At 42.4% G+C, this 25034-nt stretch overlaps 1 protein-coding gene across 2 annotated transcripts in view; it reads right to left on the reverse strand.

Annotated features, from left to right (window-relative positions):
- Positions 1 to 248: 248 nt before the first annotated feature.
- The window catches only part of magi3a (membrane associated guanylate kinase, WW and PDZ domain containing 3a), a 127840-nt gene continuing 103054 nt past the window's right edge, over positions 249 to 25034 (reverse strand). For both annotated transcript variants that reach the window (XM_079358828.1, XM_079358827.1), the window contains exons 9-21: positions 21760 to 21960; positions 18198 to 18821; positions 14374 to 14405; positions 12934 to 13198; positions 12039 to 12133; positions 10953 to 11145; positions 9486 to 9704; positions 8090 to 8275; positions 7830 to 7923; positions 6217 to 6289; positions 5980 to 6117; positions 4924 to 5062; positions 249 to 3338 (exon numbers count right to left, since the gene is read on the reverse strand). In XM_079358828.1, the coding sequence (XP_079214954.1) occupies positions 2359 to 3338; positions 4924 to 5062; positions 5980 to 6117; positions 6217 to 6289; positions 7830 to 7923; positions 8090 to 8275; positions 9486 to 9704; positions 10953 to 11145; positions 12039 to 12133; positions 12934 to 13198; positions 14374 to 14405; positions 18198 to 18821; positions 21760 to 21960 (3239 nt within the window). In that variant the 3' untranslated portion in view covers positions 249 to 2358. The remainder of the gene's footprint in view (positions 3339 to 4923; positions 5063 to 5979; positions 6118 to 6216; positions 6290 to 7829; positions 7924 to 8089; positions 8276 to 9485; positions 9705 to 10952; positions 11146 to 12038; positions 12134 to 12933; positions 13199 to 14373; positions 14406 to 18197; positions 18822 to 21759; positions 21961 to 25034) is intronic.

Here is a 25034-nt window from a genome sequence, read left to right on the forward strand (position 1 = left end):
TGGAGCTCCATATTTGTCAAGGATGATTTCTTGGATGTATTTTTGCACAGCACTGACTTAATGCTTAAACATCAAACACCCATCAGAAAGAGATCCTTTTATGTTCAGTCTAAAGGGGGGGGGGGGGGGGGGGGGGGGGGAATTACTCTGCAGTGAGTCATTACCTAAATAAAAAGTATACAAGGAATTCAGTTTAATACTTTTGGTAATATCAAGCACTTCTAAACAAAAAATAAAAAAAAAATACAAATATCTCAATCGCATTTATTCAGTAAACCTTTATTTATCAGTGCATGAACAGAATGCCATGACCAGATTATTTCTATATCACCCATTTTATATCATCTCTTCTGACTTCCCTTAAAAAAATAATGAAACGATTTACAGAGGATTTTTTTCTGCATGAAGGCAAATATTTATACAGGTGCTGTACAATTTATAAACATTAACATCTACCATGATGTAAAAACTAAAACTTCTTTTTGTATATGTTGGAGCAATGCAAGGCCACAGTATCGTACATGGTAATGGCATGAATATTAATTAATACAGTAGCCTGTCAAATAAACAATAAAAGTGGACAATAAATTAGTAAGTGGTCTAACAGACCAGGAGATGCATGTGTTACTTAAGTAGATCCTTTAACAGGCAGATGAAGGAACAGTTCAAGCAGTGACCACTTTTATGAACCACTAGATGTCACTGTACTCCACAGAAACAACATGAAACACTAGTTTGTCCTCAGAGCAGGGCACAAGTGATCCCAATAAATTAAAAGAGATATCCATCTTTTTCATCTCTGACTTGGATCCTCATTGCTTTCATGTCAAAAAGAAGAACTGTAAAAGAGCAGTAAAGCAATTTTCACATTATGCACCACGTTCAACCAGCAGAGGGCAGCATTTTCTCAACTTTAGTTGGAGAAAATGAACAGCCTTCTTCTGGTGTCTGGCTCTATAGCTAACACAAAAAGAGCAAGCCATGATGTTGATGATGTTTAACAACAATTAAGGTGAAAAAAAAACGCACACTATTATTTATTCACATTATGGGTAAATATGTACTAAATAACTAATTTGATCGAAAATAGATTTTGAGGTTAGAGTGAAGAAAAGCGATCAGCTTCTTGTGCCTACATTTACATTGATAAAAATATCTCTTAAAGTTGAAGGCAGAGGGCTCACTTCTCTTTACAATCAGGCTCTGTTATTATCATAACTTCTAAATATAACTTTTGTTCAATTATATTTTCGATTAGGTAGAGTCAATGCTACATGATATCTAATATACATAGGCCTACTTGTCCTCTTGTATACACACACAGGCGGAGGACTGGAAACACAGAGCTGCTAACAGTAGACGGCATTATGAATCAGGCTTGCATGATTCTTTACAGTAAACTGAAGGCTCAGAAACAGAATGTATAGATTACCGATTTGATAGTGTTGACGTTTGAAATGGTGATGCTTTATCTACACACTCTATTTCTATCATAAAGTCCACATCAAGGATGAAATGACTTTGTGTACTAACAGGTTTGTTTACATATAATTTCCATAAATTACATTATGCTTCATTATCAACACACAAGTAACAAACATTAGAACTACAGTATAACCACAAGTATCTGGTCTGCTGATTGATGCATATAAAAGCTGCAGGGTGGTCTGGCGACCCTTTTGATAAGCGGATAGAAAGCCTTCCTCATGTGCACGAATACAGTCACACAAACAGTTCTCAACCTTCATCCCTCTCTCAGAGACAGACAGTGGATGACTTCGCAGGCTCCCTTTTTGCAGCTGATTTGAAGGGAAACTTTTTTTTTTTTTTTTTGTGTATTCGTACATCCATCAGTGCCAGGAACAGTGAGTCAATCTTGTCTGGAAGAAAAGCCGAGTGATTGCATGATTAAGTTTTAAACCTTCAGAGCATCAAAAAAGACGTATCCTTCATCGAGACAGGTAGCGTGGAGAGCAGTTCATCTTATCACCCACAAACAGTCTCACAGCGAGTGCAAACAAGAGCAGCTTCTTTAGAACCGGAGTCCCTGATTGGCACCAAATAGACTTCAATGACACATCCAAAACGAATCACACTCACAACCAACGATCCACACGGTACGAATGCTCGTGGAGGTACGAGCACGCGTGTCAGATCAGACATCATCGATGCAAACTGACCGAGGCAAACTGGGTGAAAAAAAAAAAAAAGCAATGAGAAGCTATGATGCTGGTTACACAGTGGTCTGCTTTGTCCGGGATTGCTAAAAGAAAAAAAAAATCCTTCCGTTCTAAGAGTTCATATTTTCAAGAGGCTCAGCTTTTGTTTAATTAGATGCACAGAGTCCCGGGAAGATAATCAGACATCTGCGTATGCTGTGTCCACCTGGGACTGGATCTTGGCAGAACTTGGAACCTTCCAGGGACCAGGGGTGATCTGAGATTTCTTGCTGGTATTGGTCCCGTTTATGCTGGGATCCTGGATGCTACTGCTGGAACCTCTGGGGTCCTTTCTACTTGCTTCCTCAGCTAGCCAAAGTTGCTTGTTTTCCTGATATTCCTTTTCTCTTCCCCATCTCTGGTTCAAGGTGCTGCTGTCAGCACCGAACCCCGCCGACTCCATGTGCGTTTGGGAATGGGGTTTTGGTGACGCTGCGTCTTGTTCGGCTCTTTTGCTTTTCTTGTGGCGTTCACTGGTCTCTAAACCATTGTCTCCGCTCTCCTGCCAGTAGGCTGCATCCTCATCTCTGTACCTCCAGTCCTTCCCTTCTCCAGAGGCACTACTGGGCTGCTGGCCGGCTGGACGCCTTGGGCTCTGGGGCTCCACCAGGTTCTTCACAGGCACAGCAGGATCTTGTTCCCACTTAGAGGTCTTCCTTGGGCTAGAGGACCGGTAATCTCTCTGCCCTCGGGCTTTCCTCTCTCTGCTCATATCCTCCAGAGATCCGCTGTGGCCTCGCTCTGTCTTTCTTGGGCTCAGGGAGCACTCGACAAGATCTGCCCGCCCATCATTGCCTCTCAGTGGACTAGCGGATTTGGAGTCACTCCTGCCTGCGTTTCTGGCCTGGGTGCTGGGACTGGTGGTACGCTTCTGGTTGTGTTGAGAAAGCTGCTGTCCTCTTGATCGGTTAGCCTGCCTGCCATGCTCATGCCCAGACCCAGGGGACCCAGAGGCCCAGGAATCTCCCCCCAAGTGCTCGTCAGGGGGCGCTGTTTTGGGTGAGGACAGTTCGGAGGTAGAGAGGGAGACAGTGGATGGAGACACTGGAGATGAATGCCCTTCAGATACAGAAAGTCTGGGAAAGCTTGAGGTTGGAATGGTAACTTTGTCCTTCGAACCTAAAAAATAAGCAACAGGAAGTAAGAAAAGGTTCCAGGAATTGACTGTATAGAAAGATGGTCGACATTTCTTCAAATCTTCCCCTTGTGCAAAAGTTCTGCCAAATTAACCCCTGCATGTGGCGCTTAGTCTGAGCAGCAGACCAATGAGAGGACAGAGATTCTTCAGCGCGGCACAATGAACATCAGAACAGATTCTAACGTCAGTGTGAAGCACAAACTCTCGGCTGTGGAAAGTTTGTCCCACCTGTTTACATGAAGGGAGGCGGAGCTTGTGACTCTGACTTCAGCCAGCCAGCCAGCAGGGGGAGCCTTGAATATTTTGACCTCACTTTTGAGGGAACTGACATGTTGTCCATCTTTTTACACAGTCTACGTTTCAAACTGAACAAAACTCATCATAAGCTAAAACATCACGCAATCAACACGAAGGTCCTTAAACATGCAGTCGGAGAAAAATACCAGAATATAGTGAAAACCTTGCTCTCTTCGTGTAATAACCCTCTGTAGTATCCTTCGAAATATTTGCCATGTTTGAGATATGCATCATTTGACAACATTGCCATCAATGGAAAAGGTGTTAGCGTTCACCCCCCCACCCCCCCACCCCGAGCTGATAAGAATTGCACGGCAGCGATCGAGAGCAGATATATGTAGCAGAAAAAACCAGAGAGAGAAAAAAGAAGAGTGATGGACTTAGAGGTGCTGAAATGAGATTTTGGAATTCTAAGAGTAACAACTCGTAGAAATTCACTCCGATGGGGTCTTTGGATTGAGAGGTCGATGCCAGTGAACGCACACGGAGCCGTTCATAACCACATGTCAGTGATTATGATCTAGTTAAGGACCTTTCTCCAGGTCTCTATCTTCATTCAAGCTTAGGATGAGGTGTGTGTTCAGTGGCAACCAAGCTTCTGTAACACCCTAAAAAAAAAAACTTAAAAAAAAACTTGCGGAGCTCTGAAGCCTCCCAGCACTCCTGTTCAGTCTTCTAGGACTCACTGCTTTGGTTCAGCCCAGGGGAAAAGTAACTCGTCTTGTAGTTACTAAAGGATTAACTGTCTCAAATAACTGATCTCATTCAGATTGATCATGGCGATGACAGAAGGGAAAGAGGAGGACACTTAAATCTGGCGGATGAATCACTTTGAAAAGGAGAGGTTTAAAAGCAGAAGGATGAGGAGCACAAGGTTTACCAAGGTTATTAGGGACAGACCAAGAAAAGCAGTGAGGCCTTTAGTGATGCTCAGGTTTCATGTAGAAGCACAGGGTGGAAGAAGAGTTCAGACCTATAGAAGGAAAAGATAAATAGGTAGAAAAACAGACAGCCAAGCCGGTGAAGAAAACCGGAGCAGATAAAGAGCACAAAAGGAAGATGGAGACAGAAGTAGAGAGACAGAATGAGAGGAGAGAAAAGTCAAGAGAGAAGCTTGCAACACATGCATGAGAATAAAGAAAGTCAGCACCCTGCTATCAAGCCTATCCACACAAAAGCTTCTGGATAGTATGTATGCTTAATATGCTCCTGTGTTGCTCTCAAATCTACAATGTGTGCTCATGCATGCAGCTCTCAGCGGGCACTCACTGGGATCCGGGACCAAGCCCTGACCGGGTCGCAGCAGCAGATGAACTTTGCAGCCTCCTGCTTGGATCAGCTCGATGGCTCGAGTGTGTGTGATGCCCTGCGTGGCCTCACCGTTGATCTCGACTATCTGATCTCCAACCTGTAAAGCAGATGTGGCGTTACAAGTCACAAGCAAGGCGGGGGGGGGCGGGGGGGTCCTTGAGATTTTAATTAGCGAGAGTAAGGGCGGGTGAGACAAAATGTTTTCAAACTGTGAGACGTGCAAGCTCTCATAAAACAGTAGGGGAGACTGCCGGAGGAAAATTTCAGAGGTTGAATTCGAGACTTTTAGCACCCAAATTCTGCTATTTTCAGGATTCATTTGTTTGTAAATGCTGAGGTTTGAGATTTAAAATGTCAGCATGACTCCCCACATATTCATCCACTGCAATGAAACAGCCAACATTTGTTTGGAAATAGTTTAAAAGAAGTGCCTTGGGTTCAACTTTGACTTTCAACTTGGCTCTTCGTCGCAGGGGGGGTTGCCTAGCAACAGTGTAAAACGCTGTGGTTGACCGAATGACTCGTAAAGGCAGCCACGTAATCTTCATTTTATCTGAGGAGCGTCGTGGGGAATTGACTGTGCGACCAGTCCAGGATGTACCCCCGCCTCACACACAATGACAGCTGGGATCTGCTCCAGCCTCCCTGCGACCCCCAACGGGAAAAGCGGTAAAGATAATGGATGGATCTTTGTGGGATGTCATACCTTCTTTTCTTCCGTGTTTCTTTCATCTATTTTCTTAAATTTAGCAGAAAACGCTAAAAAAAAAAAAAAAAAGTAATCTGAAAACAAAAAGAAACTGCAGTGAAACGGCACTCCACATAACCCCCGAGCTCCCCTTATAATCAAAACATGATTTAAGTCCTCCTTTGTATCAAACTAAATCCAGTCCCTGCAGTATAAGACTGGAAACCCCCCCTGAGCGAGTTTTATCAGTTTCATTTAAAGTTCAAAAGTGCACAGTAGTTTAAAGTAAAGTTCACGGTGAGGACAGAGGCGGGTAATAAACTCACATGTATCCTTCCATCTTTGAGAGCAGGTCCCTCCTCAGCCAGGCGCAGGATGAACAGGCCCATGTTGTACTCCTTCCCTCCTCTCAGACTGAAGCCGAAGCCCCGCTGGCTGCGCTCCAGCTCGACCACAAAACAGCCCTGCAGTTCAAGCAGCAGGACGTGAGCTTTTTTACACCGAGCATAAACGCTCCAGTTTCAAGTCAGGTCCTGCAAAAAAAACAGAAATATGTCGCCCACCTGCTTGGGACCTGAAGTTATGAGTGTTCCTTCCTTTAACAGGAGAGAGTTCCGGACATCTGTGTCACCATTCCTGCACCAGGAAAGATTGTAGGCATCTTATTATGTGTTCAACGTTGCTGCAAATATGAAATACATCTCCAGTCCAAAGTGTTCTTTTATTATTACAATATGACATCAAATATTTCCTCATCAGCAGATAAAGTTCATGCGTGTACGATGAATATAAAAAGTACAGGTACATTTAATTCAAAAAAACTTTATTTGTCCACAGGGGAAGACAAAATGCAAAAAGCACAATTCACACATAGACGACCTCAAAGTGCTTTAAAGGAAGAATGAATTCTGTCCCAGTAGATGTCGCACTTCAGCACCGGTATTTAACCGAAACCACCTGCTGTTTTGGTGAACAGCTCGACCTCGCTGAATCCTCCACTCTCCCTCCAACCCCTCTCCTCTTTTTAACTTTGAGTACCTGGTTGTTGTTTTTTTTTATTGCTGACGGTAATGCAGCTTGTGCAGAATCTCGGATCAAATTTAAAAGAAGATGGAAAACAAGATTTGTGATAAGTCACGAGGAGAGCGATTCTCTGCTGCAGAGAATCGAGTGCATGCTAATATGTGCACTCAGTATCCAAGGTGATGTGTGTTTTATTCCACCCGCTTCTGTGTGTGTGTGTGTGTGTGTGTCTTGTTAGCAGTCGTTCATGTCTGTGAGCTACAGCTCAGGAAAATAATGAATCCTCAATTTGTAAAGAGAACAGAGAAAAAAAAACATTCTTTCTCTCTCTGTGCTCACTCCGGTATGATCCACACACTGACACGGCTCCTTAACAGCAGCATGAGCCTCCTTCTGTTAGCTTCGTTATAAATATATATATACACAGACACCAACGTTAATTCTTTCAAAGCGCTGTGTTGCTTTAACGGGTCAGTGACAGTAACGGGGGCATACTTTAATGCTTCGCAGAGCTCATTACAATGCCTTTGTGGAAACTTAGCACTGCTGACATATTATCTGAAGAGTCCCGGCCTGCTCAGCAGCTCTGGCATGGAGAAGGCTTTACACACTTCATGCCAGCCAAGCTGACAGCCTCAGCTCGCATCGAGCATTGGCTGACCTCAGGCGTGTGTCAAGAGATTTATCCGTAAATGAGGGAGGGGTGCAGCTGAGACACGGACTGAGGGGCCGAGCGGTGTGAAGGGAGAACACAGGGGTAAAACAGAGCGGGTGAGAAGTGCCGCTGCAGCGTAGGATTAAAAAAGTCTGACACAGGTAATGTTGTTTATAAAAGGAGATCAAAGAGCAACCGAGACCCCTTTTTTTATACGTCTTTTTTTCTCGGCTTTGCAGTCCAAACACTGACCATGGGGGACGTTCTGTCTTTGCTGGATAATGATGAGAGTGCAAGCTAGAGGAGATGGTAATGTGGCCACAGAGAAGCACACACCAGAGCCTGCTTTCACAGGATTGGGGCTAATTTATGGTTCATGTGGCAGAACCTGTATTAGACTGTCAGGAGTGGGCTCGTTGCTTGAGAGGAATGCGTGTGTGAAGCTCGTGTTCACGTGTGTGTGTGTGTGTGTGTGTGTGTGTGTGTACATTCGTGCACCTGTCCTGGTAGCTGGGAGGCTGCTGGCCCATCGCTCGGTGTTGTGCTGAGGGGCTATGCCTGGCTGAATTTGTTCCAGATGGAGGAGCGCTGTCTGTACAAACACAGTTCATAGCACAAACTCATTTAGTTCCATCTTGTTATCTGCTTTTTTTTCCTTCTTTTTTTCCCATTTATTCCCATTAACTCAATCCCAGAAAATAACCCCCGATGTTTTATCTGGAAATCAGCTTAACAGGACTTTCTCTGCGCCAACCTACCGTCCTCAGGCACCACAGTGAGGGTGACAGTGTTGCCGGCGTCCTTGATAAGCTGGACGATGTCGTTGTGCGACAGCTCCATGATGGACAGGCCGTTGACAGCAGAGATACGGTCGCCCACCTTCATCTGACCTAGACGGTCTGTAGGGCTGCCCTCAATGATGCGGCCAATCTTGTGAGGTATAACTGAAACAGGGAAAGGCAGTCAGTGAGACATTCAGACCCGTTTTTTTCTTTGCACGCTAAAGCAGCGTTAATGATATAAACCCAAGATTAATATATAACTTTCAACACAATGACATCAGGTTAGTGAGGAGAGCTGTTGTTTGCCACCTTAGTCAAAATACAGCTGCTAAAAAACATCCAATAAAGAATCACAGTAATGTGTCATACAAGTGGACCAAATGATGGCTAACAGGGGAAAGACATACAAATCATGCTAGCAATAGCAATTAGCTCTTTAATTGATGCATATTTTTTACTAGCTCTTTGATTATTGTTTTTATGCATATTTTTTCTTTCTACACTTATATTTTTGTATGTATTTAATTTTGTTTGCACTGTGTGATTTTCTCCTGCTATCCTGCTTTGCTGCTGTAACACTGTAAATTTCTCCGCTTGCTAGATGAGTAAAGGATTACCTTATCTTATCTTATAAAGTAAAAAAAATAATGCTAACACCAATGCTAACATGCTCACATGTATAATTTGTAACTCATCACTGACATTGCTAGCATGCTTATGTTTCCTGCGTAGCTCTTAACCCCAATACAGCTCATGGGACTCACAGAACTTTTTGAGTTATTAATTAATCGACCAAAGAGTCCTTTGCAGAGTTGCTGGACTTTATGTTCAGGATCTCAAGATATATGTGCCTTTTTCTCAGGAGATTCAAAAGCAACATTTCTTGCACCACACGCAGGCTAGTTCTGAGTTCTGTTTGTTTTTTTTTATTGAAAAAATGAAATTTGAACTTCATGGTAGCGCTCAATTAAATGTCAGAGGTTAACCAGAGTCAGCAGAATACATCTTGAACATCTGTACAAGATTTAGCAGCAGTCAACTAGAAGTGTGAATAATTTAGGGGACATGGGAAACACTTTGCTTCGAGTGGTTAATTATGGAAAGTCTGGGGATCAAAGGAGTTTAATCCTCTGGGGAAAATGAATTTCTGAAGAGAGTTTTACGAAAACCAATTCAATAATGGAGATGTTTTTTCTTCCTGGAGTCATTCCTCTATCAAGGCTGATGACCAGAACAGAAGAGAAAACCTCATGGAAGAGAGACATCAGCTGTACGTTTGAATACTTTTTTTTAAGGTTGCTTAAAATCTACTTTTTATTTGTACGATGAACACTATCTGCACAAGCTGCATTTTCTGCTTCAGGTGTCTGACCTCCAGGTGGGGGCTTGTTCTTTGATGTGAGGATGACAAATCCGAAACCCTCGTTGTCTCGGCGCTGCAGAGTTACATCGAAGCACTCCGGTCGGCTCGTCTGAGCGGGCTGGACGGCATTGGGAAACTCTCCACGAGGAGTCTTGGGCGAGCTGTTGACCAGGGCTGACGCTACGTGATGGGGCTGCTGACTGCTCTCCTCCTCTCCACCTTCGTCATCTGACAGAAGACAATGCACAGAAACATGTGGGGATGCTTACAGGCACACATTTGGGACAGGTTTTATACTTCCGTACTGTAGTAATTACATCTTTGTGGTAATGTTCATTTTAGCTACGGTCTTTAAATTTTGCTCAAAATCCGTAAAAAATGACAATGGTCATAAGGTTCTTTAAATGTTGACTATTGGCATCGTCTGATTTTATCACAGATACATGCCAATATTCCTAGACTTATTCACCATTCATTTTCATTTCATTTTATTAAACTAGCAGTTCTCTGTCACCAGCAGAGGGCGTTCTATGGATTACATTAAGCATCATCACAGTGTCAAGAGGTGATGCAAGTACTATACAGGCGAAGTTACTTTACAGTTGAGTGACCATCTTGTCTTATATTTACTGTATTTCTTTTTCAGAGGTGTTAAATGAGTGCATTTGAGTGATCAACATGATACAACACAGCTTCCTTACCGAGATCAACCATTTCCCCTTTTTTAATTTCACACTCAACATGAAAGAATCCCAACTCTGTACTTGGGATAAAAGCCTTAAACGATTTGTTTTTCAGAAGTTTATCTACCTCAATCTCTCTTCATTGTTTGTTTGTTTTTGCTGAGTTCCTGTTTTGTCAGCCGGTGTCGGGAAATCGTTTTTTACTGAATGGCTGCTTTGGAAGCATAAAGCTGAAAACATGATTGATGCTTATTTTTCAGCAACGAGAACAAAGCTGTTGTTGCAATACATCAAATCTAAAGTAATTTCAAAAAGTGCTTGTATTATTCACAGAGTGGCTATTTGTGGTGGTAAACATGTCTGCATGCAAGCAGGGGTTTGTGCAATTAAAAAAACTGAAAACTCAGCATTTTTCTTTTCATCCTTTGAGATGTAAATCAGCCGATTTTCTCTTCACTGCCCTTCACATAAGATCAATCTGGCTCGACAGAGAAACATAAAGCAAACAATCTTCAGGGAGTAAATTGCACATTTTTATTTGATTTGATTTTTTTTTTTTTTTTGGTGGATAAAAAAAATCTGAATCACTTTCTGTGATTAAATTTAAATAAGAACCGTCATTCAAAACTGCACTTTTCTTCTCAGGAAATCATCTGCGAAGAATAACACCCTTAAAAGGGATTAGTGAAAAAGAATCCGAGATCAAAGCTTTTGCTCAAGGTCCTCTTACAGCAAACTGAAAGAGAGAAGAATATGTGCTGCTGAAACGTGGAGCTCAAACAGACCGACCCACCTGTGTGTGACAATTTCCTGCGGACTGTGAGCATGACTTGGCCGTTGCGGGCGGCGTTGGTCATCAGCTCCAGCACTTGTTTGTGTGATTTGCCTTTCACTGGCACGCCATCTATACACAGCAGCTCATCCCCTGCCCGCAGGCGCCCGTCCTTCTCTGCTGCACCTAGTGGCACGATGGCTCCGATGTACACCTGTGGAGGTGAAAAAAGAGCAACTTTAAACGCTGAGCCGAGCCAGAGTGAACATGAGGATTGATCTGGCATAACCAGGTATGTTCAATAATCAGCAGAAATCCTCTCAGTTGCTCTGAGCATTGAATGCTTGTTTTTCTTTAAAGAGCTAAAAAGGGGTTTGATGTTTTTTTTTGACAATCTATTTCCCTCTTCTCCTATAGCCATAGTGAAAAAAAAAGCCTATTTAAGTGTGGAAGTCGTAAATGTTGGCACAGCTGTGCACAATCACAGTAGCTTCAATAGAAATGCAGGATTTGTAGGTGTGGAGAGGCTCACTGGTTTTTTTGTGACTAAAAACTGACTGAAAGGAAGCCAACTAAATGTAATGTAATGCAATGTTGTTCTTTGGTGTTTTCTCTCTTGCAGCAGAGGTCTTCCTCTGGGGACACTGAAATCTCCCTCTTAAATCTCGCAGTAAGTGGCGAGTTGTTGCAGGAGAAGGCGATGGAAGCATGAGTCGTCGTTGGACAGAAACAGAAGGATTCCTTTCCGTAATGATGTTACTTAAGGATAAGAATACGGGCTCGTCAGTGAGAAAATAAGGCACACTTTAAGCTATTGTACTTTGATTCTGCTGTTTAAATGGCTGCTAAATTATTCAAACGTCTAATCGCGAGTCAAAGCTGAAATTCAATAGTGAGTGGCTGCTTGGTGATGTAATCTATTTGATTTAAAAATGTTCAAAAGTTGGACCAATATTGGAAAAAAAACACTCATTCCCATAAAAGGAACCCTTTGTAGCTCAAACATAGATAAGCTAAGGGTCTGACTGATGCTCTCTTGAGTTTGAGGGTTTGGTATTCTAACAGCATGTCAACCCTGGATGTTAACCACTGGACCATGCTACTTACCGGCTGATCCGGGCCCTCGCCTCCAAGGACTCTGAATCCAAAGCCCGACTCCTGGTTCCTTTTAATAAACACGTCCAGCTCCTTGGTATTTTGAGCTGCAAAGAGAAGGAGAAGAGGAAGAGGAAGAAGAGGAAGATTACATCACCAAGCAGAAGAAGAAGAAGAAGAAGAAGAAGGAGGAGGAGGAGGAGGAGGAGGAGGAGGAGGAGGAGGAGGAGAAGAAGAAGAAGAAGAAGAAGAAGAAGAAGAAGAAGAAGAAGAAGAAGAAGAAGAAGAAGAAGAAGAAGAAGAAGAAGAAGAAGAAGAAGAAGAAGAAGAAGAAGAAGAAGAAGAAGAAGAAGAAGAAGAAGAAGAAGAAGAAGAAGAAGAAGAAGAAGAAGAAGAAGAAGAAGAAGAAGAAGAAGAAGAAGAAGAAGAAGAAGAAGAAGAAGAAGAAGAAGAAGAAGAAGAAGAAGAAGAAGAAGAAGAAGAACAAGAAGAAGAAGAAGAAGAAGAAGAAGAAGAAGAAGAAGAAGAAGAAGAACAAGAACAAGAACAAGAACAAGAACAAGAAGAATAACAAGAAGAAAATGATTTCTTTAAATTTCGAACAGCCATGAAAGACAAAGCACATTAGCTATGCTGTGTGTGTGTGTGTGTGTGTTGTTTGGCATTTGGGAGATATGTGTATTGCATAATGCAGGGGCTTTGAGCCTGCAGTCAAGAACCAGGGAAAACTGATTTTCATTTCATCAGTAAGAGGAAAATGTAATTCAACAACAGCTGATTTTTTACTAAAATATTTAGCTTACTCGGTCAGATAAAAACTCTCTGCATGACAGAATTATTTATTTCCATTGAAGGATAATCATTTATTGAAACGTTTGCTGCTTGGTGTTTATAGATGGACTCTTACGCTTGCTGTCCATCAGGGCTTTGGACTTGAGGTAGAGCTCTGATGCGTCCGGTTTGGGCGAGGTTGAGCGCAGGGTGTTTGAAGAGTAAGCGAGCGGATTCGGGGGAACCTCCGGCTGACCGAGGGTCTCTGTGCTGCTGATCATCTCCTGCCGCTGCACCTGCATGACGGGCTGGGGGACTGAATGGGGGGATTGATGGGGCAGTGGGTGGGAGGCCTGCTGAGGACTAGGCTGGGATGCTGCTTGGGACATGGGAGCTGTGCACTGCAACACAGAAACAGTAAAACAGGGATCAATGCAGGTTGATTTTATATCTCACTGATGTAGCCTATTGGTTTAGAAGGGAAGGAGGCCTTGGGTGCCTCTAGCTCAGCGGTTAGTGAAGGCCTCCAAGTGGGCGCCGCTAGCCCAGCGGTTAGTGAAGGCCTCCAAGTGGGCGCCGCTAGGCCAGTGGTTAGTGTGCACAGTCCATATAGAGAGGCTAATGTCATCTCTGAAATTAAAAAAGGCTTACAACGCCCTCCAAGAAATAAAAGAATAAAAGCAAAGAGGCCTTAACCCAAACTGAAATTGGTTGGAAAATGAAGTCGAAAAGGATGAAACCACCTGGTGGAAGTTATTAAGTTTAGAAGTAGCTGATTTCCTATTTGGACATCTCCATTTGTTTGGTAAGTTACGCTCTGAATTTGTCGTAAAATATTCAATAAATCATTTTTTTCATTTCAGGTGAGGCTTTCTTGTGGTTTCCATGGCAACTTGTAAACTTGGATAGAGACGTAGCAAAGCATATCCAACCTGTCATCCACATATGTCCACAAAACTGCCAAAACTTTAAAATGGTGGTTCACAAACCATAAACTTAGAGTGCAGTGACAAACTGTAGCCTATGCATGTGTAAAATATGATTGCACTAAACCTTGTAGGATATACTTTCACAATTTCATACAAACTATTTAGACCCCAGAAATGTAGCAGGAGCAAGAAAATTGTAGGAAAGAAAGACTCCTTTATCGTGTGACTACACATTGGGATTCTGTGCGGGAACACTAAATCCCAATGAGCACGCCTGTTGCTGCCTCAGCTCCATCTCTTCAGCAGGGTGTAACGCATGCAGGAGCAGCACAGGAACAAGCTGGTGAACATGGCGTATCGTCTTAAACACCCATACGCAGGAGGATGTTCTGATTGCTGCAGTTTGCCAGGAGCCAGAATATTTACCCACATGCACTTCCAGAAATAAACAGCCAGGCTAATGTGGGCTCACTGAATAATGTAGCCAACACCAGCGCACATACACAGACACACTCTAAGTGGTGTGGTTGTGGGTAAGCAAGACAAATCATAAACTACTTCTGTTAAATCATTCAAAGGCAGTCTGAACATCTGCATGCTCACCCTGCAGAGAAGAGGAGACATTACAAGGATTAAATGAGACTTACTGGTTTGAGAGATTTCACAGGAGACGTCTGACCTGCAGGCGAAGGAAAAGAAGAAGTGCATCAAGAAAACAATACAAAAAATGAAATGTTTAGACATAATGCTAAAAAGCTAACTCAGGGCCTGAATTTAATAAAAAAGGAAGTTCAAATGGGCCACAAACTCACAGTTTATGTGACCTGAGAAGCTAGCAATACATTTTTAAATACTCTAAAAACTTCTGTGTTTTTTTTTGGGGCTATTTAGCATTTAAAATATTTAAACATTTAAATGTATTTGACTTAGATTAAATCCCTGTATTGTGGGGTTGATAGCGGTTCGTCTGCACGCCACATGAACAGAGGCTAGAATCCTTCAAGTGGCCGTCCCCTGGTTCAAATCCGACCTGAGTCTCCTTTCCTGAAAGTTATTACTCCATCTCTCTGGTTTTTTTTTTTTTACTCTATCAAACTCCCAAATACATTCAAATAAAACCTTAAAATAGACTTAAAAAAAACCCAAAAACCTCTGCTGAAACAGTCGACTAATTCATTTAAACATGACATGCTGTACTTCACCACAGACTGACCCAATTAAACAATGAGCTAAATAGCCTCGCAATAATCTAATAATGTTCTTATAATAATAATAAAAAAGGTTAACAGCATAAACTCAAAATGTTTTGCAGGTTATTTGAATTAAACCCAATGATGCATTTATATAATTTGCATATTCGGCTTGAGTAATTGTTTATTTAATGAAGCTGCACTTAGCTCTGCACATCGTGTAGCACGAGTGTTAACAATGTTAATTAGGAGGGAAGGTTCTCAATCATAATGTACATGTTTTTTTATAGTTATCATTAAAAAAAACATTAAAATGTTAACTTGAGGTTGTTAATCAGTCTGCAGTCTGCTAACTAAAAACGTCTCTACTTAAAGGTTGGGTGGTGTTTTTCTTCACACATTCGTTCTCACTTCTTATGCAGAAATATTTTGCATCTTTTCCTGCATCTGTCGGGATATTTGTGCCGAGAGGTTAGAGTTTTTTTTTTTTTCCTGACTCATTTCTTTTAATTAGTAATGGTGTAATTCAACCAGTAGGGGGCAGTATGTCACTAAAGGATGGGGGACACAAAGGTGACCCTAAACCATGGGAAACATGCTCTGTGCTCGACCTGCCAGCTGTTGGCTACACAACCAAACTAGAACACAGAATATGCTTTTTATAACCACTTACTGAATGTCATTAACGGATTAGAATAGAAAAAATAATGTGGTAATTAATGGTTACAGGAGCAGGTTTAGGAAAAATTGTTTTATAATAAATTTGATTAAATCCTCAAAAAGAAAAAAAAAAAAAAAAAAAAAAAAGAGATGTTATCTCCCTGGTCGTTTTCATATCCACACAGAGTGTAATACACGTTCCACAGGGGAGGGCACTTTGTCTCATATCCAAATTTAAATCCAGTACAGGGATCAGGGCCAAATAATTTCCTGTTTCATTTCTCTCCGCTGCTGTCATCGGAAGGGAGTTCTTGCCGCTGGCTGGGAGTAAAACCCAACCTAATCCTGGTCTGTGGGTGACCTGAGGGAAACCCTGCGGCACTGCTCCTTTTAGTCCTGGAAAGCTGTGATCTCCTGCTCCTTTTTCTTTAAGCAGACACACTCACTTTCTGCATATGCACATTTACTATCCAAAAAAGAATATAGGGCTGACAAAAAAATGGGCCAAAGTTAATAACAGAAACACAGACACACACATACAGTACACACACAGGACAAGCCCCTGGAGCCGAGAGCAGAGCCCGGCTGAGCACATCTGATATGTGGGTGCAACGCTGATTTCTGGAATCTAGGCTACTGCACTGCAGCACAGGCGAAAAGGCCCTTCAAATAAGTGAGAGCCTGAAGTAAGAAGAAGGGCAATGATTACCCACCATGCTCCCTCTCTCTCTCCTTCTCTTCCTCTCTAAGCAGCCAATGAATCACTGCCACTGCCATCTCTCAGTGCCTTCACCATGTGACTAAGCACCACTTCCTCCCTTTTTTGGGAAGGTACACGGCAGACGATGCAGAGTTGTTGTGGACCAGAGCGTGAAATTGCTTTATTTAACATTGGGGAGATTGGCTACACCATTTACCAAAATCAATTCCTGGTACAAATGCAACAATTGTACATCATACATAAAATCTTGCCTTAAGTATGTGGAGCTTTGTTAAATACTGGTTAAACAATAATGTCTTTTGTCTAAAGACATTATTTAAAACGCAAGCAGGTGGGCTTCTCGCCTCTGTTGGAAAATCGACTGACTACGGGGAAGTAGTGTGGGGATTAAAAAAAAAGTGTGGGACTGAACCTCCACACTATCTCAGGGCAATAACACCTGTGAGCTATCTGAACAATAACATAGCAGATTTTTGTAAACAGCAGCATTTTAACAACACTGGAACATAACCCTGCCAGCTGGTACTTACTTTTTTTTTTTTTTTTTAAATTTTTGTTTTCAGCCTTTTTGCCTTTATTGTAGAGGGAGGACAGTGGATAGAGTCGGAAGGGGGGAGAGAGAGTGGGGAGAGACATGCGGGAAACGGGCCACAGGCCGGACGCGAACCCGGGCCACCCGCGCGCGAGGACTGAGCCTCAATACATGGGGTCGCGCGCACTGCCGCTGCGCCACCGGCGACCCCCTTACTTTTAAGGATTATTTCACTGTTGCAGTTGCAGGCTAACCTGCAGCTCATACTACAGTTTTTAAGGATACTAATAACAGTAATATTTTTAAATATAGCCGAAATTGCAGTCTGATAGTGGTGGGAATAGCAGGGTAACCTGATACAAGGACAGAAGACCGACTCCCGGACACACCAAAGTCAGAAATGGTGGAAGCGTTCAAGTTCTCTGCTCATAATGGGCAAGATAAAACATTCCTTTCGTATCACGGATGTAAAAAAGAGCCTGGCACTCGTAGACTAACAAGGTCTGTGTATCAGTCACAAGCAAATACACCACTATTAGAAAAATAACCAGTAAATACGAGACGAGAAGACGGCTTGCCAAAACCTCTGGCGCCATCTTCACCTGAACCTCATTTAAGTATGGCTCAGGAGCACTGATACAATATGATATGATGCAATATGCTACTCCAGGCAACGCACCACTCCAAAATCCATTATGTATTAGCTCAACAAGAAGTTCACTTCATTTCTTTTCTAAGCACAAGACCACAGAGCAGTAATATATAATAATAGCTGCACATGGTAAATACTGTTTAACAGTGGCAAAGAAGGACAGATTTCAGGTAAATTACAGTCTAAAGTTAGCAAACTGTGCAATGCTAGCGTAGAGTGTAACACTAGTCAAAGCGAACCAAATGTTTTCCTGTTACACATTTTACGGCTAAATGCTGTATTTTTTAGAAGCTACTTAAAAAAAGTCAATATTCAAAGGCTCCTCGGATCTCAGGGAATCAGAAAATATGCTGACTCATACCGCTGCTAGCTTTAGCCTAGTAGTTTGGTCCTTTGGACTAATGTTTAGGTTAGGAGTTATTGATCCATTCTCAATTTTAATATTTTGTATTTGAAAAGAAATAAGATCAGAAATATTTTACAAGCTACTTTTACATTTAATCCATGTGTGGTTTACATTTTCACATCAGAAAGGATCGGGAACAGAGCTGCGGCTACCATTAGCTTATCTTAAGATTTGTATACCTTCAGTGTACAAAGCCAGACTAGCAACAATGAAATCAATCATGTCAAGTCTATACAGCTTCAAAGTCTAAGTATTAGAGTTGGTGCATAGAAAGAAGTAATTTTGTACTTCAAGCAACGTGCCGACTCACCTCCTCTGAGCACCAGCACGTTGACTTCACTGCCCACTGGAAGGTCTTTGAGGATGTCCACCACCTGCGTGTGGCTCAAAGTTTGTACGTTCTGTCTGTTGATCTCCTTGATGACATCGCCCTTCAACAAGCCTCGGCACCACTGAGCGTCCAGGATCATCTTCACCTTCTGACCCAGGGGGCAGTCTGCAATGGCAAAACCAAAACCTCCGGGACCTTTAACCAGGGGCACGCTTATCAGCTCGGGCTGCAGCAGAGTGGGGTCAGGGACGTCTTGGTTTGGTGTGTGAGCAATTTGGTGGTGGTGTTGGTGTTGGTGATGGTGATGGTGGTGGTGGTGGTGGTGGCGTCCTCCGTTGATCATAGGTGGTGCTCCAGCACTCTGTCTGGAGATTGTGCCTCCGTCTAGAGTGGAATAGTTGGGGTCCTGTGGGGTGGAGGTGGAGGGGGAAGGGGAGGTGTCCTTCGCCTCCTCACTGCTGCTGGAGTCCTCGGGCAGCGGGTAGCCCCGACACAGGACCAAGTCCACATACTGGTTTATGGGGATGGACTGGAACATCTGAACCACATCAGCATGGGTTTTCCCCAGCACGCAGGATCCGTTGATGTCGACAATCACATCACCTATTGGGAAAAGGAGTTTTGTCAACTTCTACAATGTCTATCCTGTTTAATCAGACAAAATCAAATAATACAGAATCCTTTTTCATTTCCATCGGCTACCTATAAAGAATAATTTGAGAATTTAAGTAATCACTTTAAAAGCATTTTTGTGTTAGGGTTAGCCCGCAAAACTGTATGAGCAAGTCCAAATCCTTTTATCGTGTGGGGAAGTGTTCTAGTTGAAATCGAGGCTCAAAGCTTAAGTTCAGGCTTTGCCACCAGTTGTATTTTTATCTTTTTACATCTTTTTTTTTTCTTTGAAATTTTCTTTATAAAATCGTTTTAATGTAAGGACATCTGTCTATTTGATTTACTTTAATATTAATATATGTTGATAATGCTTTGCTTTAACTGCAGTTCGTAAACCGAGTTTAGTATAGATGCATGTCCTCTCAGGGATTCTGTAAAAACCATGTACGTCGCACAATGCAGTACAATAACAGGAGAGATACTCAAACAGTTAAAATGGTGATTTAAATGATAGGCAAAATCTATATGTTTCTTCCTTCAAGTCTACAGAAAATTGAAAGATGTTAATGAGAATGAGAGCAAGCAGGAGAATAACCACACTGGCATGCTGTTCTCCTCTTCCCCCTTTCATCTTCCTGTAAGTAGAGATGCTCTCATCACCCCTGGCCTGGCGGAGATATACGCCTGCACAGTCGGCAGAACTGCTGACTGGCTGCTTGGCGAAAAGCCCAGAGGAGGATACAGCCCACCTACACAATCAATATCCGTTCATAGCAAACACAACTAAGGTTGCACTCTCAAAAATGAGCTCCATAGCCTAACGAAGTTCCTGTTTAGATACCACTACACATCTCTCTAATGACTTATCTTTTAACCAAGAATCCATACAACAGTGGAGGTACATGGATGTAAATTATAGTTAGTCTCCCGGGCTTGTATACAGTGTACAGTGTTTGCCATTATGACCTAATGAAATTAATTACACTCACTCTTAGTTAAATCAATCTGCCATTTTCACGAGGGAAATGAAACACTGAAAATAATTACTCTGCTTTCATGTTGATTCTCTGCAGCAGCTCTGACAGTATTTAATACAGTCAATATAACTGTAATGTGAATCCTGAGGAGCTTCACTACAAAATGACTGTAATCCCCGTGCATGCGATCACAGCATTTGTATGTACAATATGTACCATGAAAGGTTATTTACTGATCCAGCTCATGTGATAAATGCAGCATACATGTCTATGCTGCAGGCTAAAACATGTGCATGTTATTAAAAAATAAATGTATGCGCGTCATCCTTCAGCTGTGCAAAGAATTGCGCTCTAAAGGCCTATTATATCTGATGTATATGACTGCATATAAAATCTAGCTGTGTAAACCATAAACAAAACATCTTGTCTATTGATGGAAGTTTTCTATTTTTAGAGATCCTCCAAACAGTGCCTATAAACATTCGCCCCTCGCTCCATCAAGCAATGTGACATTCAGGGTAAAGTGCCTGTTTGGTTTTTGCTCCAAATGTGTTTGTTTGTGTGTGCTCAGAGTACATAGAAACTGTATTATGCACAGGGCGGATGCAGATGCCATGCCAAGTGCCACTGTTTGCAGCAATACACACCATGCAAACAACAAGGCTTATAAATGTGACGCTGGATTCTGTACTGTTGAGTCATAAAAGAATCTCTATTAAAGGCCGGGGCAGGCCTTTTATTTTAGAAGCAATAAATCACTTCCAGGAGAAGAGTTATGATTACAGCTCATCTGGGTCATTTCATTCAGACCAAAAATAAATAAACCTGTCTACTACCACTTGCCTACATATACCCTCAGACGATTTTTGGCCATTTTTTGCGTCTATTGAAAAGGACAGCTGAATAGAGACTGTAAATGTCGGGAGGAGAGAGTCGGGGACAGCATGTAGCAAAGGGCAGTGGTATGATTTGAACCCACAGCCGCTGCAATGTATAGCCTCTTTGCATCGGGCATACAATATAACCACGAGGCTACCAACACCCTACGCCTGTGCACTTCTAAGCAAGTTGATTGCAAAAAAAATGGCGATGAAGGCTAGCCATCGTCTTGCAATGGAGAAAGGAACACATAAAGCCAGAAATAAAAAAAAAAGCCAAACAGATAACACCAGATAGGGATACGATTTTGAGTGTTTTTCAAAGGATAGTTGTAAGGGAGGTTCGTAACTACTTGAAGTAAAAGCGGAAAAAGGATAAAAGGCAACAAGTCAGCTAATATAATTTATGACAATGAGAAAAACATTGAATGAAATTAATTATTAAAATATTAATTGGAAATAAAAATTATGAAAAATATGAATAGGCTTTATGTTAAATTGTTGTCTTCATATGATTGCATAGCACAGAATGAGGAACACATCATACAACATAACATAACTCTTTACATTCTGCATTATCGACTCAAAGGTTGTTGTTCTCATGAACAAAAATGTTTTTTACAATGATTTTGTCCTTTTTATTCTAATGTTGTTTTTGGTTTGATTTTCCATATATTCATTAAATTGTGCGCTGACGCTTTGCATTTTTAATTTTTTGGGATATTTTTAAGCCATTTTGGCCCTCATCAGATAGGCCAGCTGAAAAGAGACAGGGAATGTTTGGAGGAGAGAGTAGGGAATGACGTGGCAGCAAAGGGCCAAGGCTGAATTCAACCCCCTGTTGCTGCGGCGAGGTTATTAGCCTCTGCACATGGGGCGTGTAAAAATCTATCGAACTCTTCTTGCTTTCTCGATAGGTTCATACTCTGACGTTAACTCCTCTTTCGAGCAATTCCTCGTGGCATGACTTGCAACATGAGCATTGCTTTTAACCCCTCAGCCAAAGGGCGATCAAGATGCCAGGCAGCCCTTTCATAAACAGTCAGTGGGGGGTGGGGGGGTGGGGGGGATTACCTGAGGCAATCTTGTTATCATGCGCAGCCGGACCATCTGGAAGGACGTTTTTGACCTGAAGGAACTCGTCTGGCCGGTCTCCACCGATGATGGTGAACCCAAAACCCTGAGGGCTTTTTCTGAGTGCCGTCTGCAGGATGGAGCCCTGCAACTGAGATGGATCTCGCGTGAAGCCCCGTACTCCTCTACTTGGCTCCTCTGCTGTAGGTACGAGACAGAGGGACAGAGGTTGAAAAGTGGAAATGGAATGAGAAAAAAAGAATATAATATAGAATAAATATATACATTTAAAGACCTAATTACAGTTATTACTACACACTCAATTGCTTTTGCTTTTCAGCTCGAACATATAGAATAATTGTAGTCGAACAATGACGCTGTTATAGCTTTTTCAGCTTTTATATTAAACTTGAAATGAGTCACAGTGGCATTAACTCCATAGACGAGAGCCGCATATCTTTAAAGTTCACAGTTTGGCGTGCTGTGACTGTCTATTAGATGTGCGGGCGAGCACGTGTCTGGGAAAATGAGTCTGGGATATGAAGAGAAACGGAAAAGCTTGCTCATAAATTGCCATCTGTCTCCATCATAACAACATTTGCACTGTGACAGCGTGTCTGACAGCACGTCACTCACTGCTTGTAATTACACCAACACTGTGGGAACATCATCATTTAAGTGCAAACTAGAAAAGAATCACGAACGCACACACATAAACACACATAGTCTGCAAGTCTACTGCTCTACCTGAAAAAGCCAATAAACATCCAGTTATTGCATGAAGTCTATACTTTTTTTGTTTGCCCTACAAAATAACCCGTTCTTTTCACCACAGTGATAAATGCATCCTAAAATGCGTCTGACATTTCCCAGGTAAACTTTTCATTGCAAATTCCCTTTGTGCTGCCTGCAGGTTGTGTAAATGGGGCAACTTTGAGGAAGACAGGGGAGGAATTATATTAGACGGTGTGTATTTGTGTGTGTGTGGGACTGAGAGGGAGATAAGAGCGATGAGATGGGAAGAGATGGAGAGAAATAGAGTTTGCCTTGACAGAAGAGAGAGAGGGAGAGTCTAACTTAAACCCTCGCTCGCCCCTCCCTGTGGTGCGAGCGTATGACACTGTGAGTTATGCGCCGCGTCCCTGCATGCTGGGATTCTTCTCCTGCAGTTCCCACACTGATAGATGGTGGGACATCAATCTCATTAGGGATGGGTACTGATAAAGCCCCCCACCCCACTACTCCTCCTCTTTCCCCTACCCCTCCAACACCACTCTCAATGTGTCATGGGATTGTGATTTGCATAATTGCATTGCAATTGCCAGTAAATGTGACCGCTCTGATGGGGGGGAAAAAAAGATTATGCAAAGTATGATTAACATGACATTCCCATATCAGAGTTGTCTCGAGGAGATATTTTCCAAGATAATGTGTGTAGATTTAGGTTGTGCAAGTGTAAGCATGCAGGTGCGACAACATGGCAATTCATGATGTTGGCATGTAGGTGTGTACGTGTGTGTGTGTGTGTACGGTACTCTGACAGGATTGAAGCCCTCTAGGTTGCTCAGGAATTCCATGTTCACACTATGTCAAAAGACTGTCAACACTGTTTTTTGCGTGATGGCCATGAAAGCAACACTGACCACGGTACAAAAAAAAAAAAAAAAAAAAAAAGACAGTGGTGGGATTTGGCTGAGGAGGGGGCAACACACCACCGTTATGTTTACACGCTTTTGATTAAGCCGTGGGCCACAAAGGGACGGTCAGTATCCTCGGGGGTGAAGTGATTATATGAAATGTCAGACAGCATTGTCAACGCTGTAATTATGGCCCAGCACAAGAGCTCTGCAGGATCGTCTCAGAGGTCAGACTCGCCATCCTTGTCAAAACAGTGTTTAGATGCCACCTCACGAAAGACCATCAGCCATTAATTCTCATTAACAAGGTTGGGAAGGTTGGGAGTGGGCACGGGGGGGGGGGGGGGGGGGCAGACGGAGCTGGAGGCGATGGTCGACATGGAGGTAATATCATCGTCAGACTGCAGAGAGGCTCAGCTGTGGAATGCGCGGGCAACAGAGGGAGGCAGACAGCTCTGTCAGAGGGGATTTTGAAATACAGGGGCTAGTCTGAATGCTAATATGCTCATGCGTGGTGTGTTAATGCACAGAAGACTGTAATCATTCTTTGTCATCTTACAAAAACACAGAGCTTTGATGTCCAGGACATTTACCCTGACTGAGAGGACGGTGATTAAACCAGTCAGGCGGTAAGATTTACCACAGGTGGCAAATGAACAGATGACCCATCAGAAATGGAGTTTATGATCTTAACTCTCTTTCCACCACAGCCACCTCTCTCTCTCTCTCTCTCTCTCTCTTTGTTCTAAAGACATCTTAGAACCGCTTTGACTGGGCAAAAGCATGTTTTCAAAGAGACCTCAGAGCCCTCCTTATTTCATAATCTACTTGTCAAAATGAATTCTGCCGCCCAGTCGAGTCGCTGCTCCATTATTCAAATTGAATATCACTGCTTCAGAGGCTATGGGCTGTTTATCAGCCGCCTGTCAAATGTTGGAACATCTTCAAGACAGATATCTCAGCATGAAGTGCTCCAGTATTTGGATAATACTTAGAGTACCTTGTTATGTAGGATCCCTCTCCTCTGAACAAAAAGATAGAGCTATTAAACTAGAGCCAAGGTTTTGAGAACACTGAGACGCTGTCAGTGTTGTATGGGTAGGGAGGGGGAACAAAATGCAGCCACACATAAAAAATTACTGACCTACATCAAAGCACACTGAGCCAACCTGTTAAGATCCCTCCTCTCCTATACGAGAGTTACAAATTGCTAGCCACCGTTTAAGTTATCTTTAAATGCATTTTGTGTCATGATGTTTTAAGTCTTTTCACAACAGAGTAAAAAGAACACAAATACACTGACTGTATATAACAAATAAAACTAACAAGGGTTTACTTCATAGTATTGCAGGAGACTGTGAGGCTGTATTAACACACAACAGCATTTTGAGCTTATTGCTAAAATCACTAAGCTAACACTTCTCACATTTTAAATGTGAACAAAGTGTCATTAATCAGATAATGGCTACTATACTCAACATTTGTTGTTGTAGTATACCAAAAATTACTTAATACACTGAGAAAAAACTACACAGAAATGTTCAACTTAAAGTTTACATATTATCCTCAGTCTCAGAGTTCCCCAAAACATGTCTGTGAAGTTTCTTGTTCTAAATTCACTCTGATCCGGTATTTGAT

The sequence above is a fragment of the Symphodus melops genome (assembly GCF_947650265.1).
Source record: "Symphodus melops genome assembly, chromosome: 13".
NCBI classification, from domain to species: Eukaryota; Metazoa; Chordata; class Actinopteri; order Labriformes; family Labridae; genus Symphodus; species Symphodus melops.